The sequence below is a fragment of the Cajanus cajan genome, chromosome 1 (assembly GCF_000230855.2).
Source record: "Cajanus cajan strain Asha chromosome 1, NIPB_CcT2T_4, whole genome shotgun sequence".
NCBI classification, from domain to species: Eukaryota; Viridiplantae; Streptophyta; class Magnoliopsida; order Fabales; family Fabaceae; genus Cajanus; species Cajanus cajan.
In genome coordinates this window covers 33,039,989-33,057,318 of record NC_138517.1, presented here as the reverse complement: position 1 = coordinate 33,057,318, position 17,330 = coordinate 33,039,989, and the positions used below count along the sequence as shown (strand labels likewise).

The 17,330-nt window shown below is 32.1% G+C and overlaps 2 protein-coding genes across 2 annotated transcripts; one reads left to right on the top strand and one right to left on the bottom strand.

The window, feature by feature from the left end:
* The first annotated feature begins 1,900 nt into the window (after positions 1-1,900).
* LOC109798250 (uncharacterized) lies at positions 1,901-5,640 on the top strand. Its single transcript, XM_020358455.3, has 2 exons — positions 1,901-2,569; positions 5,097-5,640. The coding sequence occupies exon 1, from the start codon at positions 2,012-2,014 to the stop codon at positions 2,543-2,545; it is 534 nt and encodes a 177-aa protein (XP_020214044.1). The 5' UTR covers positions 1,901-2,011; the 3' UTR covers positions 2,546-2,569; positions 5,097-5,640.
* Positions 5,641-9,460: 3,820 nt separating this feature from the next.
* On the bottom strand, positions 9,461-13,693 carry LOC109798990 (plant intracellular Ras-group-related LRR protein 6). The gene is made up of 3 exons (XM_020359453.3): positions 13,282-13,693; positions 12,325-12,494; positions 9,461-10,508 (listed from the first exon to the last, which is right to left on the bottom strand). The coding sequence occupies exons 1-3, from the start codon at positions 13,483-13,485 to the stop codon at positions 9,830-9,832; spliced, it is 1,053 nt and encodes a 350-aa protein (XP_020215042.1). The 5' UTR covers positions 13,486-13,693; the 3' UTR covers positions 9,461-9,829.
* Between the last annotated feature and the right edge of the window lie 3,637 nt (positions 13,694-17,330).

The window sequence follows — 17,330 nt, the reverse complement described above, 5'->3', positions numbered from 1 at the left end:
TCCTCTAACCCACATACTTATATAAATGATACTCCAAAACAAGGGTATAAAATACCCAGTCCATGCATCAATAATAAAAATATAGTCTTCAACATGAAGTAAAGAGTCTCGCATAACAACCTCTCAAAACAAAGCTCCATAATAGAGTAGAAATACATATCTAAACATAAGTTCTATCATAAGAATAACAAGAACAATCATAGTCTAAACTGTGATGTCACATATCGTAGAGCACTTCCAAAACAAGGTCTAAACCTCGTCATTAACATCATTAATCCTGATGAGTTTCACCTGCAACTACAATACACATAGAAACAAGAGAAGTAAGAAACAACTCACTCTAGCTCATGGCGTAAAACAAAAGATGGATAGCCACACACACTCAACATATCCTTCATCACAATAGTATCAATATTAAATACATAATTAACATTATTAAATCACAATAGCTCATTCACGAAACATCATATCATTAATCTCAAGAGATAAATGCAGATATATGCAAATATTTGATGTAATAAACACATACTTCGATTTTCATGCATGCAATACCAATCACAAATATATGTAATGAATATATAACAATTTGTCAATTTACATGCATATGATGCATGTTACAACGATTTGTCATACATTCGATTTACCATTCACAACAATTTGTCAATTACATTCCATTTGCATCATTCATGTCTTGCCAACACAACACCAACTCACAAACTTTACATCAATCATGTCTCATATTAACATAAATACATACTTAATACATAATACTCAGTTATTTGGATCAATTAGTACAAGAGTCTCATGTTTGCAATTCAAACACAATAATTACACAACATCATCTGATACACCTCAAGATAGAATCATTATGAAGTCATCTAATCATACATTAATATATCAACTATAGTTAGTAAGAGATCAATGTCACTAAGTATATATTTAAATCAATAACTTATGAAATATTTTATAAAGTCCCTTTAATTAATCAAAATATCCTTTTAATAATTTTAGAAAACTTGGAGTATTACAACATAGATGTTAGGTGATCGATCAAAATTCATGGAGGTTTAGTTCTAGGCCACTCCAAATACTAAAGAGTAGTTGGCTACCGATCGAGTGGTACATAATGTTCTAGTAACAGGCTATGGGACCTATTACCAGAGCATTCAAGAGTATGTCTTACCCCTTGTGTTTTCCCCTATTCCTCTCAATGATCCTTACACATTATCCCCTAAACAATGTAACCGCCAACTATTTGTCACCCACACTCCTAATACTATGTTGCATGTAGTACAAGGAAAAGGGATAGATTAGTGTTCTCCAAAATCTTGAGTGCATTCGAGGAGGATTAAGGTTTTCACTGTTCAGTATCTTGGCCATTAACTGGAGTGTAGAGTGAACTCAAATGGCTTGATTAAAACAAACGTGCTCTAGTGTGATTGGCACGACATAGATGTGAGGTAATTAATTAAATTTAATGGGGGTTCAATTCTAGGTTGCTCCAAAGATCAAAGACCAATCAACCACCGATCAATGATACATAAGCCCCAAAAGCCATGAGCCAAAGCCAAAAAGACAAAATGACTTGATATGACCCCGCAATCGTTTACTGATTGACATAAATAAATAATTATGATATGTTTATGATTTTTGTGTGCATAACAAAAACAATAAGAATAAGATTTTAATGTAAGACCTTATGCAAATTATCCACACCCCATTATATAAAATAATTCATAATTTAATGATAATATACTATTTTCTCTTTTTATACAGCAATGCTAAATGATTTAATTCAATTAACGAATATTAAATATTAAATAATTAAAATAAAAAAGAATAAACAAATCCACGTAATGTTTGAACTCCAACGTCGAGATGAACCAACCACACACGTACAGCTAAAACCAAGTGACTCACACTGACAGAGTCACACACACAAACACGCTCGCGCATCATTCACATTAATTGACTCCTCTTCCCTCTGGGCATCGAAAACCCGACCCGGAAAATGCGAGCCAAATCGGATCCTCCGGCCCCGGCGGCCTCCTCCTCCGGCGGCAGCGACGGGTCTTCCGGCGCGTCGCTGGATCCCGCGTTCCACCTCCTCCGCGTGGTCCCCTTCAGCGTCCTCCGCCCCCCTCGGCTCCGGCTGAAGCTGCCCTCCCTGACGCTCCCCTCTCCCAACGCGGTGTTCGCGCTCCTCCTCCTCACCTACTTCATGGTGGTCTCCGGCATCGTCTACGACATCATCGTGGAGCCCCCCGGCATCGGCTCCACGCAGGACCCCTACACCGGCTCCGTACGACCCGTCGTTTTCATGTCCGGCCGCGTCAACGGCCAGTACATCATCGAAGGCCTCTCCTCCGGCTTCATGTTCGTCCTCGGCGGCATCGGCATCATTCTCTTGGATCTCGCGCTCGATCGCAACCGCGCCAAGTCCGTTAAGGTCTCCTACGCCTCCGCCGGCGTCTCTTCTGTTGTTCTCGCTTACGTCATGAGCATGCTCTTCATCCGCATCAAGATCCCCGCGTATCTTCGGTGAAGGAGTCTCCTCGCTTTCGTTTAGGTTTTTTTTTTTTTTTCTTTTTTATGGAATTTTGAGGGATTTGCTTTCGCGTTTTCTAGGGTTCTGGATATAGTATTTTGGATCTGATTTGGTGTTATTTATATGGATATGGAATGTTCTTTTTTAAGAGTGGAATTACTGTGGTTTTGGTTATTGCTGTGTTGTCTTGTTTCTTTGATCTGCTATGGTTTGTGTTAATTGTGTGACTGTGGATTGAAGCGTGTTTGTGAAGGGGCAATGCTGTTTGCTCAACTGTCTCACTCTTGTTTCGGGTGGAGAGGGGTGTTACTTGATTGATACCTTCAATTTTGGATTAGCGATTATTGGCAATTCTGGGAGAGACATGAAGCCTGAGAATGAGAGTGGATATTGGTGTATGCATTGGTTGATTGTGGTGTGTATATGTGCTTTCTATTATGTTTCTTGTTTATTTGTGGGATGATCTCTTGTTGGTATGGTGTATCCCTCTGTTTTGTGTTTGTTGCCTCTCTGGCTGACCTGCACTCTTCAAACTGCAATTACTTCATAAAACAATAGTGGCTTTAGCTAAACCATAAATTTGCTTTCTCTTAGGACTAAGCTCTTTTGGGGATTGCTTGGTCCTGGGATCAAATCCTGGCACGACCAACGCACCCAGCCATCCACATAGGCCTCCTTTACACCAAGAAAAAGTTTTCCTCCACTCTTTTCTCTGCAACACTATGCTAGAATCTAGGTACTTTAGACAACAGTTTATGTCTTTGTTGTCTGTGGACTCCGATACTCTTTCTTTCCATTTGTATCTCTTAGGGATGGTTGCAAAAGCAGAAAATTCACTTGATAATTGCTCACCTTACTGTTGATTTTCCTTTTCTTTTTTGTTTTTTTTTTAATTATCATCTTTTGTACTGTTAAAACATGGTGGCTTAAATATTGCTTGATATGGAGGGAAATTCACTCCTGAGAGCCGGGCTAATGGTGAAAGCCTCCCCTGTAAATGGGAGATTGATGTCTCACACCCTGTTGATATTTCAAAAAGCATGTAATATAATTCTAAGAGTGGAGATTAATTTCTTTCTTAGTTTCACATGATCAAGGCAAATCAGTTATTGTAGTTCTTTCTCCATGACCAAGAGTTTTAACTCAAGTGGCACCAAGTCCCTTGGAGTGATTTGCCTCCACTCTAGCCTCCTATCCCACTTCCTATACCAAGTCTTAGATCCCCTTCCTAATCTGAAAAAACCCAAAAGTTCAAAACAAAATTTTAAGACAAAAGGATTTTGGGTCTTCTCTTCCCTCATTCTCTTTCTCCAGCTTATGTGGCATTTACCTACATGACAGATTCCCCTGGTTTTCATAACTGAATTTCCTCCAATTTCTTTCTCCACCTTACATCACTTATGGTCCAGCATAGGTAGTGGGTAACTCGGGTACTGAGTTCTTGTGGTAACGACTTCTATATATATCAAAAGTGATTATTGTGATAGAGTGTGATTGAAACATATCTTTAAATTCATGTATATGGTTATCAGTCTTGGGAAGTGGAATTTGGTTACATATGCATTATGAGCTTTGAAGATCAAATCTTTGGAACTAATATTTGTGATCATATCACAAGTAAACTAGGGCAAATTCAGTAATTTTTTCAGTACAGAAAAAATAAATGTTATATAAACAGCAAATAAAATATGTGAACTTTATCAGTTTTGAAGTTTCATTTGCAATCAGTAATTCAATTGTTCTTCACCCTGAAATATATCTGTTGTGTGTGCAATATGTTTAACCATACCTAAATTTGGCTTGCTTGCATTTTTGTAATTTTTATAGATATTTATTTTTAATATATTTCTATACCAATTGACTCTGTCATATTTTATATTCGTATACTGTTGCTCTTTAATGCTCGGTATGTGTTACTCGAGGATCAAAATCAAGGGAACTTGGGTCCATTATTTTTAAACTGCTAAAGATTGGTTTGCTCCATTAGCCCATAGGAAGATATTTCTTCTGAGATTATTCATTGATAGTTATTGGTGTGGCTCTAATAGGGATTAGTGTATTATGGAGTGGCTAAATCACACATCAAGTAGTATTTAAGTGGTATGTTGTTTCCCTTTGATAGCTAGCTATTAAGGGAAGGTTTAAATGTTTAATTTTGTAAATCTAACCGTTAGATTGAAAGTTCTTTACTCTTAGATGATATATACAAAATTTTATATTAATCTAATATGATTTGATACTTCATTTTTATAAAACAAAAATTGACGTAATATATTCATTTCAAAATATACTAAAATATGAACACTTTGATTACCTTTAAGTTGTTCAATTTTAACAAAATTTGATATACACATATAAAACGAAATGAACTTTCAATCTAATGGTTGAATTTACAAAATTCACAATGAATGTAAAATTGAGTGGTATAATACTTGAGAAAAGTTACACTACTGTAATTATAACTCCCTCTATATATATATATATATGTTTTTTTTTTGTGGTTTTAATAAGGCGATATAACTTTTTTCCACTAAATTGGTTTTTATAGGGTAAAGTGGCACCTTCAGAAGTAATTTTATGTCCAAGTAGGAGAGGTTTCCTTGCTTGTCAAGCTAAAGTTGAACTGCTTGCACTGCCTAGCTGTGGATATCTGAAACGATGGTTTGGTTTGTTGTTCTGCTGGTGTTGCTTATAGTAGCATTTGCTGCTGAACCAGTCATCTTGCTGCTATTTGGGTATTTATCCCTCAACCCATTTCCCTGATCTCGTTAGCAATACGATCATATAATATATGAAACGTCCAAGTCTATACGGCGTCAAAAAACTGTCATGCCTTAAATTTAAGGATATACCATTCACTTCCAAACTTCTCTCAGTATTAAACTATCTTTTGTTCAACCCTCCTTGGTCCATATAGGTACTTTTATGGATTTTCGCTACCTATGGCCAAACTATTTAAGACAAGACTATTGCCTTTTTTAAACAATGGGAGTGATACTAACTTTATCTCTAAGGACTGTATTCGGTATTCCTAATTATATTGTAGTATAACCATTATCTGCAATTAACTCCGTCGTATTCCTTGTCTTTAACCGCTTTGAAATCCCACAAAAGAGTGCTTATATTTTAAGGATTTGACTACTGTTTATCTGTACTTCTAGGAGTCCCATAATATTTTTTGTCCATATGGGTTCGAAATGTGAATTGTCGGGGTACGAATGTCAGCACTCAGCAGATAATCATTTTATGTTGCGTTAGAGTTTCTCGTTCCGTTTTGAAAGATTGTATGCGTGGTAGCACATGCAAGCAATTTACGATAAGATTCAATAACAATTTACGAATGGATTAAGTTTGTATTTGGTTTCATGTGGATTTTTGGAATCATGTTAAAATATCAGTTAACGAATAGGTATATCTTTTATATGTTTGGTTTTATGTGTTGGTATTTTAATTTATGTTTTATTTTATGTTGAAGAATTGTTTCTAAGTCCAAAATTATTGAGTTGAAACAACCTTTGACAATTTGTGTTGGATAAAGAATTGTATACCAAATTTTACTACTAGTTTTTATAATAAAAAAATATTCAAGTATAAATCACATTATTTCATAATCAATTTCAACTAAAATCAATTTTGCAATTTCAACCAAAATTTACTTTACAAATTCAATTTCATTCAAAATCAATTTTCAATTATTAATCATTCAAACACACACCAACTGGAGTAAATTACTCTTGGGATTTCAACTAAGAAATCTTGGATCTACAAACACCTTGTTGGCCTAACTTTGGGGCATTGCCACTGCCTTGGATGTTTCATGGTCAAAAGATGTTAGAAGTCTGTGGATTGAATATGATTCTTTTGTGGCTGTGAAATTAGTAGAGCAAGGGTGCCATGACCAACATCCTTTTGGAGTATGGTTGAAACTTGAGACTGTAAGGAAACGGAGGAATCACTCTTTGGAGGAACTTTGTAATGTATCTCATGCTTATAGACAAGCAAATGACGTGGCGGACATTGCTAATATGCCTCATAGTCTCCAGCTTGGAATTCACGTTCTTGATTGTCCCCCAAATGCATGTTTTTTGCTTCTTCTAAACGGGGCTGTGCCTTTGCCTTGTCCTTTTAACTATTACTTTTGTTTTAGAAAACGATCCGCGGACAATAAGCTATTTAATATCTAGCGAGAGAAAGAGATTGAAAGGACTGAAGCACAAGAATGATACAAGTTTTGATGTGGTATGAATGAAAAATATAAATAATAATAATAATAATAATAAGTGTTAATGAAATATTTGGAATTTTGTGAACAGGTCTAGCTACCAATCATTACTGTTTTGTTTTTTTTGCCTTAGGCCCTTCATATATGATAAAAAAAAGGACACAAATTACGAATGCATACAATAAAAGAGTACATGCCTATCATTTCCATAACTCGGTCATACAGGGTTGAAGGACCGGAAAGAAACTAGGCTCAACCATTTTATCTTGTTAACAGATAGTATTAATTTATCCTCAGAAGAAATTTGACACTTTTAGAAAATGAAAGTATATTGATTATTTAAAAGAATAGTATAACATGATACAGTTATTTATATAGTTGCTAAAGAGTTCAATAGAAACTACTTCACAAACTTGACACCCATTAGTCAGAAATAAATCTAACTAACAAAACAACACATGTCAATTAGATAATAATGACTGAGAACAGATTCTATAACAAACTCAAACAACTAACCAACTAATTACAACAATAGCAATAGTTACATATACACGAAGAAAGAAGAAAGAAATAGAGTAAAAGTTTATACCCTAATACCCCCTTGCAAGCTTAGTAGGGGGAGATATGTGCACATCTATCACTCTTAGCTTGGACCTCAAATGCTGAAATTGAGTGGGAGAGAGAGCCTCTCAATGAGAATATTTGCCTATTGATTAGATGTAGGAACATGGAGAACTTCTAGTTGTTTATTCAGAACCTTTTCTTGGACAAAAAATAGGTCAAGCTCCATATGTTTAGTACGAGCATGCATAATAGGGGATTATCACAAAAAAACTTTAAGAGTAGAATGAGAGACACATAGTTCTTGAAGAAGATTTGAATCTAGAGAGTTTTAGAGGTGGCAAGAGCTAGGCTTTTGTATTCAACCTCAGTACTTGATTTAGCAACAACAATTTGCTTCTTAGACCACCAAGATACAAGGATAGGCCCAAGAAATAAAGCAACACCTGAAGTGGATCTCCTATCATCTGAGTTAGAATCGCAACACCTGAAGTGGATCTCCTATCATCTGAGTTAGAATCCCAATCCGCATCACAATATGCTTGCAAAAGCAAAGAAGAATTGAGAGTAATAAGACTAATACAAAGTCTCTAGGAAATTGTTCCTTTAAGATATCATAGGATACATTTTACTGCAAGCCAGTGTTGTTCAAGGGTTGAGCCATAAATTGGCAAACCTTGTTCATCAAATAACCAATTTCAAGGTGAATGATTGAGGCATATTATAGAGCACCAACAAGAGATATGTAATATGCGGGGTCTTTGAAATAATTTGATCTTGTCTTTATAAGTTTGCAATACCACCAACCACATGGATGAAGAAATAGGATTTGCCTCATGCATCTTGGTCCTATGGAGAAGATCTCAAATGTATTTACTCTAAGTGAGAGTCAAAGAGACATTTGACTTCAATTCCAAGAAATTAATAAGGATTTTCAAGATCCTTGAAAGAGAGAAAAAATTGAGTTTATTAATAAGATTCCTAATAAAACTACAGTTGCTGCTGATTATAATTATGTCATCCACATAAACAAAAATGTAAACAATAAACATAGGTGAAAAATAAACAAATAATGATGGATCACACTTCTTGTCTTGAAAACCAAAATGTAGTAGAGTGTGTTTGAGTATATCAAACCAAGCCCAAGGTAAATGTTTTAAATCATAGATGGCTTTGTTGAGTATACAAACTAGTTTCTTATCATTGGATTCAAACCCGGTTGAGCCATGTAAACTTGTTCTTCAAGTAACCCATTAAGAAAGACATTATTGTTAAGCTATTTAATCAACCAATATTTAACACAGCTAAGGTTAAAATAATACAAACAATATAATTACTAGTTTAATAACAAGAGAAGAGGTTTCATTATAGTCAGACCTAGGGGTTTGATGAAATCCTTTAGTAACCAATATAACTTTATGTTTATTTACAGAACCATCATAATTTTCTTTAACTCTAAAAACCCATTTGCATCCAATAATATTTTTGTTGGATGGTGGTGAAACCAAGGTCTAGGTATTGTTCCTTAACAAGGCTTCATATTCAACTTTCATAACATTAAACAAGACAGGATTGGCTAAGGCTTACTTTGTTGAAGTTGGTTCAATGTGAGTTAAGAAGAATTGTGGTTGAAGTTTTGAACAAGATATTCTAAATTTAACTCTAGTCTGCTTAGGGTGAGTGTTGGAAGGAAGACGAGTTGAGGAAGCGGATGAATATGTGGTCAATGGTAGTATTTTGATGTGTTGGATGATATATCTGTTTCAGAGTGAGATATAGAAATAAGAGGAGTAGATGTGATGACTGGAAGTGGTGAAGAGGAAGAATTAAAAAGGTTGAGCTTGAGTAAGAGTAAGAGAGATATACATAAATAGATGTAGTTTCTTGTGGATAAGATGTAGGTGCAGTTTGAGTTTGATATGGAAATTTTTGCTCATTAAACACATCTCTAGATATATGACCTTGTCATCATTAGACAAAAATTTGTAACCTCTATGAGTAGTAGAATAGCCTAAGAAAACACATTCTTGAGATCTGTATTGAAGTTTATTTCTCTTATATGGTATGAGAAAAGTAAAGCAAGCACAGCTAAAAACTTTAAGTTGTTTAAAATCAACAAACTTCCAAAGTTTCACAATATCCCAAATCATTTTCAATTCATGATACATTCTGGTATTTTACATACATCATACATGCAACCTAACCCGCAATTTCTTCCACGTAATTATCACACCTTTGATCGTTGGAATTCAACACAGCGCGAACCAAACTATATATGTTAACGAGAAGAGAAATTACCACATGATTAGAACTATCATATACAGTCTTGGATAACCACCACGTTACACATAATAGAGTTTTATTAACTCTTTCTCACAAAGTTCACACTCAATTATATTACCTGTCACATGATCATGCATCAACACTCGGTAGTTCATAACCATGTAATAACTTCTCTTCCACAAACATTGATTTACAAAACTATTCTGCTGCACTTCTCAACCGAATGAACGACGTGGTGAGAAGATGCGAAGAGGCGAGAGCATCCCCATGAATCCTGGCGAAGCAAGACCATTGATATTCTGTTGCTTAAGCATGTTGTAACCCACATGTTCAGGTCGTTTATTCCCACTTCCCATTTCCTTATTGAAGGTGCCACACTTCACCATCTTCCCAATCCACCACCTTTTCTTTTTCGGGGTTTCATGGCTCGTGTTGATCTTATGATGCATGTACTCCATCACCACATGCAGCCCCTGCTCCACCACCTCCATTGGGGGACACGTAAGAGGGTTCCCTTCAACACTCAGTTTCTGAAGCTTCTTGAGGCAGCTTATGGACTCAGGCAAGGTCTTGATCTTGTTGTAGCTCACATCAAGTTCAACAAGGGACAAGAGGAGCCCTATGGAGTAAGGGAGGGTCTCCAAGTACTGGAAGTTCTGGCTCACGTTAAGGGTCTCAAGGTTGATGAGATTCTCGAGATCCTCTGGGAGTGCCCTTAGGCAATTCAAGCGTGCATCGAGAACTTTCAGAGATGTTAGGTGTGAGGTGGAGCTTGGAAGAAACATTAGCTTGTTGGAGTTCACTGAGAGCTTCTTTAGGTTTATGAGTTCAAACCCTATTGTGTCTGGCAGCATGGTAAGCTTGTTGAAGTTTGCATTCAGTTCCTCTAAGGCTCTGCTGGGTCAAAATCATAGTACACATGCATGTTAAGAATAATGAACCATGTCATACGTACATGAATAATGATAATTTGATTACAATTAATCTTATTTTGTTTCTTGCACGATTCTAATTATGTCGTATCATTTTGATTTGCAAGAAATTACGATGTATTTGATTTAGTGATGTAATACTTGGAATGGCTTATTACATGCATGTTGAATTAGAATGGAAAAATTGGGTGATTGAAGAATTAAAATAATTAATTAAATGGAGATTATTCGTATGATTACATTTCGTTGCCGTCATTTGACCTGTATTATTGATTTATTATTATTTTATGATTGATGTGCCTTTTGACACTGCAAAAGGTTGAGATTTATCATCAATAGCCGAAGCCTCCTCGAACCTTTAATTCCTTATTAGTAGAATCAAATTAAATGAATAAAAGAAATCAATCAACTTAAGTACCCGGTACATGCCAAATTTCAAATTTGTTTTATTCAAAGTGCACCTACCTTCGATTATGATATACAAACCAAAATATAACTACGATAACGACAAATATTATGAGGGTTTTTTTTTTTTTTTTCAAACAGTAACCTCAATTTGTGATGGCAGCCTACGATGCTTATTTTCCCTATATTGTGTGACTGATTTTTCTTGTTTTTTATTCAGAAGGAAACTGTATGATCGAGTTGCTATCATTGTTTGCATAATTCCCTATCTTAATTTGTTTAATAATCTATTAGAATATCATTTATTAAGGTTTCGAATCTAAACATGATGTAGGATTTGCTGACTTTCGTACGGGATTTGAGGCCGTATAGTACCAAAAGAAAAATGAAGAACGGAAACGTACGTTGTCCACTAGCGTTTTGGTCAATGATAACCTAGAACGAGAGGAAGCAGAGGGAACCATCGATAATTCAGGCTAAAAAAGTTGAAAATAAAATAAAAGTTTTTAAAAAATGGTCAGTGTTTGATTTCGTGAGGTTTACGTATAAAAGTACATTTTCATGGTTATATTTTTTATTCAATTTTTCATAGTTATCTTATTCTTATTTTTATACAACTTATATATATATATATATATATATATATATATATATATAAACAAAAAAAAATACAACTTTTATATAATTTTTTTTCTAACATTTTATATTACATCCCGAATTAATTTTATCACACATTTCTGTCTCCCCTTCTTATCTCTCCCAATTATTAAAAAAAAAAAAAAAAAGTTGTGAAAAAAGTGAGACAAGAATTTCTCTTTAACATAAAGGTTAATTACCCATTAAAGAAAAACACAAGAAATAAATATTATGGACAAAAGGGATTAAATTTTCCGTCCTTAACTTCTTTTTTGGTCTTTTTAATCTCCTTATTTTAATAATAGACAAAAAATAAAAAACAAAATGACAAATTACAGAGAATTTTACCATTTAAATAATAACTTGTTATGATTTACTTATTAGAGCTATACGAATATAGATTATAACACAAAAATTAAGATAGTATATTTGAATGGAGTAACATTGACCAGCTATTTTCTTCGATACCATTTAGCTTCATTAATTAAATGAGTATAAGATATTATAAAAAATTTCTTTTTGTATAAAGTCATATAATAAAAGAGAGTAACATACAGCTAAAACATTTTAACATAAATATTAGCCTATGCCGGCCGAAAATAGATTAGAAATTTTTTTGACATAAATATTAGCTGTACAGGTTTAATTTATAGAAGACTACATATATGCAAATTAATAGGACTTCATTATATTATTTAATTAATAGAAAAATTGAAAGAAAAGTGATGAAAACGAACCTGCAATTCTCGATGGTTTTGGGGAGTATTTGGATGAAGTTGCCTGAGACATTCAAAACCTTGAGCTTAGAGAGGCAGCCAATGGAATTGGGAAGAGACTTGAGCTGGTTGGAACGCACGTCCAACACCTCCAAGTTTAGTAGTCTCGCTGTTAAGGATTCTGGAATGTCCTGTGTCAGAGTCAAATATTTTTATGTAGGATTGATATAATTAATAAAACACATATAATCAATTTAGAGGAGAAATGGAGAATGATAAGTGGGGAAATAATATGCTCATCATGATTATTGTTAAGATTCAAATATAAATAATTTTTAGGAAAAACTGATTTTTGACAAATAAAATGATATTGTTTAATCCATAAAATGTTTCTTCTTCGTCTATAATCAAGTATTCATTCATTTACACGATACCCTTCAAAAACTCATTTTTGCACTGCATCATTTAATTAAGAAGGAAAAAGAAACATGGGATAAGTGAATTTATAATTGGATGTAGTTATCCCATGTTAAATTTTTTAGGTCACTAATTCACGTCTCTGTCTTGCTCATGTTTCAGTTATAATGTTATATCCAAGTTGACATATATTAACTGTAAATATTAAGACAAAACATATAACAGTCAGATTGAAATTGAAGTTCTACAGAATCTCATTAATACACATTTAAGTATATTAACAAAGTAAAATTTTAATTTTAATTAAAAATAACCAACTAGTTCTTGAGTTTTGTCAAATCGAGAGAAATAGAGTTAATAATTCATGAGTCGCATATACTTCGTCTAAGCTCATTACCTCAGCAGAATATGCTTGGTTTTGGGATGAATATTTTGCAGAGTTGAGATAATATATTATCTAAACAACGCAAGTCTACATGTATATATATATTAAATAAAATAAATCTGTGTTCCGGAAATCTTGATGAAAATCTGGAAACATATGAGCATGAAATTATGTACCTGGAGATTGTTATTAGATAGGTCCAACTTGCAAATGGTAGCTAAGTCGAGGGAAGGTTTGGGAAGAGAGTCCAAGGACATGCCACTTAAATCCATTACTTGAAGCCTCTCTTTCTCCATGGATTTGGTTTTCTCCCTCTTCCTCATGTCCATCTTCACCACCATGGGCTGAAGATGAACCGGTTGTAATTGGAACATATCCATAATTTTGGCAATGACTTTATGGTATGATGATCTCCCTTTGTTTTCTTGTTTTATGACTTTTGGGGACGTAGGGATGTTGAAAAGAGAGAGGGGTGATGGTGAGAGAAGATGAAGGATGTGAAAGGAGAGAGGGATTATATAGTGTGTAAAGGGATAGCTGAGAAAGGAATAGAAGAATTTTGTTGGTGAGGGTAGTGTGTGTAAGCACACAATTAAGACACAATATTTATGGTGAAGGAGAAGACGTACGGATGAAGAGGAGTGACGTGTGGAAGTACAAGAGCCGTAGGGTCAAATGTTGCGAGCAAAGCCACGATACCCACTTCATTACCACCACCCCCTCTTTTATATTTTAATTAACATATTAAGGTTTTTAAGTTTTTATTTAAATACTTTCTCTAAACTTGTGTATAAACAACACATAAAAAAATAGTTAAATATATTTAATATTTAATTGAAACGTGTTTATATTTAAGATAAAAAGATTAATACTTTTTTTTTTACTGATATATAAGTCTAGAGGGAGTATTGAATTACAATAAGTTCAAACACTCATTTTATTTTTTAATTTTCGTCTTATTAAATTGTCATATAAATATTCTAACAAAAAAATTGTGATATAAATATAATTAAAAGAATTCTATTTATAAATTAAAGATATAAAAGCCTTTATACCAATATCTAATCATAATTAAAAGTGGAGATAGAATAAATTTTGGTGTTATTATTGTAATTATGATGATTAAAAAAAATCTTCATGTATAATATATATATATAATAATAAATTATTAAAAATTATATCTAAGATTATTTTTATTTGGTTGATAATATAATCTTTTTTATCATTGGAATTTGAAGATTAAAAATAATTAAAAAAATTAATTTTATGTAATTATACTTTAAAGTCATATTTACAATAATTAATAATCAATTAATAACATATTTTCTCGACATTAATTTTTTATAATATTTTATAATAAATAAAATAATCAATTTTTCTTGATAAAAATATTATAATAAAAATAAAATTATAAGAAAATTTAATATATTTTCAAATATTTAAAAGCATTTATTAATATATATAAGTTTTTCTTAATTAATGTCCTCAAAGTATAAATTAAAAGTACCTTAACATTAGTTATTATATTGTAAACAAATAAAACAAAACATTATACCTAAATGTAACTATTGAAATCTTAATTAAATGGTGATAGTTCACGACTAGAATAATAATGATTTTTTTTTTTCATATTGTTAGTTCACTATAATTAACTCAATGAAAAATAATAGTTCAAATTATCTTAAACTTTTAAAACGATAGACAGAAATAAAAATTTCCTTGAAAATAACATATAAAAAGAAATTGAAAGAATTAAGACAATAAAAAAACATTTTTTCTAAAATAACTATCAGTATTTAAAAATTGATCGAATATGTCTTTGCATTCAAGCCGCACTAATTTAAAATAAAGGCAAAATATTATTGTTTTTAGTAGTTTTTATTGAATTTGATATGTTTCCATATATAAATATAAACCAAATTAGCTTAAATAGAATATAATTGAATATTATATATATTACTTATTTATACAATATTTTAGTATTATTATTATGATACTTTTAACTTAAATTGACGAAAATTTATTATCAATATTAATTGATGATGGTTTTATCACGAACTTTTTTTTTACATATATATATATATATATATATATATATATATATATCATACGTTGTCGATTATCGTATAGTAAAAAAGTAAAGTCAAATATGAATTTATTTAGCTTATAAATATTTCAAAAGTTTGACTTAATTAACTTGATTCCATCAAACTTCAATCAAATATGTTTTTCTCGAGTAAACTCAAATAGTTATTTCATTTAAAATTATCATCTTTAATTTAGATTGATTTGGATTTGTATTTGACTCTAACCTATAAAATATACCAAAACAAATTGGTACATCGTTTTTATGCTCACGTACACCTGAGAAAATTATGCTCCAGAATTTGTCAAATACTAAATACCAATACATTTCTTAATAGAATTTGAAATCTAATTGGTATAACATTATGACATCAAAATTACCTTATAATGACTGCGTTATATTTGTCTCATATACATGCAAACAGACTTGTGTATTTTTCACAAGGTATCATTATAAAAAATATCAGTGGTGACAAACTCACTTAAAAATATTCTAAGCAGGCTCATTTTATAATGAAAAGAAGTGTTTATTCATATTATTAATAATTGAAAAATAAAAAATAATTATAGAGTTGAAAAGGGCACTTCTGATCTGTCTCCCACTGCCGCGAATATTGGGCTGCTTGTGATTTCTGTTGAGTTTACATAATAAACAATACAATGGAATATTCTACTAACAACATAGTCATAAATGACTTAAGTTTTGTACCAAAATTTTACCTTTTATTATAATTCTTTTCATAAATAAGTTAATATATTATAATTATTATTGGATAGCGATTCAAATATTATATGTTTTTATTTTAATCGTTTTTTACGTTCCTCAGTTGGACCAAATCAAACCTAGTTGCTACGTTCTTATGCATCAGTCTCTAGAACGATTAACATTTTGCAGTATTATTTGGAAAATAATCGATGAACACCGTGTGAGTGTGACAAATATATATATATATATATATAGTCCAAAAAAATAAAAAAAATAAAAAACTTAAGAACGAATTTTAAGGTGATTTTTATTAAAGTCAATAAAATTATACAATTTTTACTGAACGAGATAATGTAAAAACACTTTATTTTTTCATTGCATGTGCTACTTTATATATAAAAATGACTATATATTATTAGTTTTATTAGGTAATTTCAAATATACTATATATACTAAAGTATACGAGAAAAATTACACATAACAAATGCTTTAGTTATTGAATAAATTTGTATCTTGTGTTGTTTAATGAATAATTACTAATACAAATAAAATAATATTAAATATGTGACACCTTTACTACCTGATCTCATATATTGTAATAATGTAAATAAACTAAGGAAATAAAATTTCTACACATCGGTAAAAGGGTTCACATAAAAACCTTTAGAAACATTCTTCAATATATAAAATATTTTGAAAATGAAACTTGGAAAATTAAACATAAGAGGTTACAAAATGTTTTCAAAATAATAGGTTCAACTCCATATACAAATACAATTCATGTCCTAGAAATCCTCTGCCCCGATGTCACAATATCAGAGCATACCCAAAAATCAACTGTTGACATCCTAGATGCCACTCAAAGTCAGATCTTTCTCACTTAAAACATCCACAAATTGTACAGTGAGAAAAGAAAACATCTATATGTAAAACACATAAGAAAAACACAACATAATCTCATCATTATTCATTAATATATGAAATATTCACAAGCATTTATCATAATTAACAATCATTTATCATCTGCCCCGATGTCACAATATCAGAGCATACCCAAAAATCAACTGTTGGCATCCTAGATGCCACTCAAAGTCATATCTTTCTCACCGAAAACATCCACAAATTGTACGGTGAGAAAAAAAAACATCTATATGTAAAACACATAAGAAAAACACAACATAATCTCATCATTATTCATTACTTAATGAAATATTCACAAGCATTTATCATAATTAACAATCATTTATCATAATTAACAATCATTTATCATCTTCACATCTCAATCCACAATTTCATCAATTCATCACAATCCACACAAATCTTACAATTAACATTATGTCAAGGCCACGCCACAACTGACACAAGTGATACGAGTTAATTGTCTCACTCATCCCACACCACGCCAGAGTCACGCTCTCCCTGTAGCATCACTTA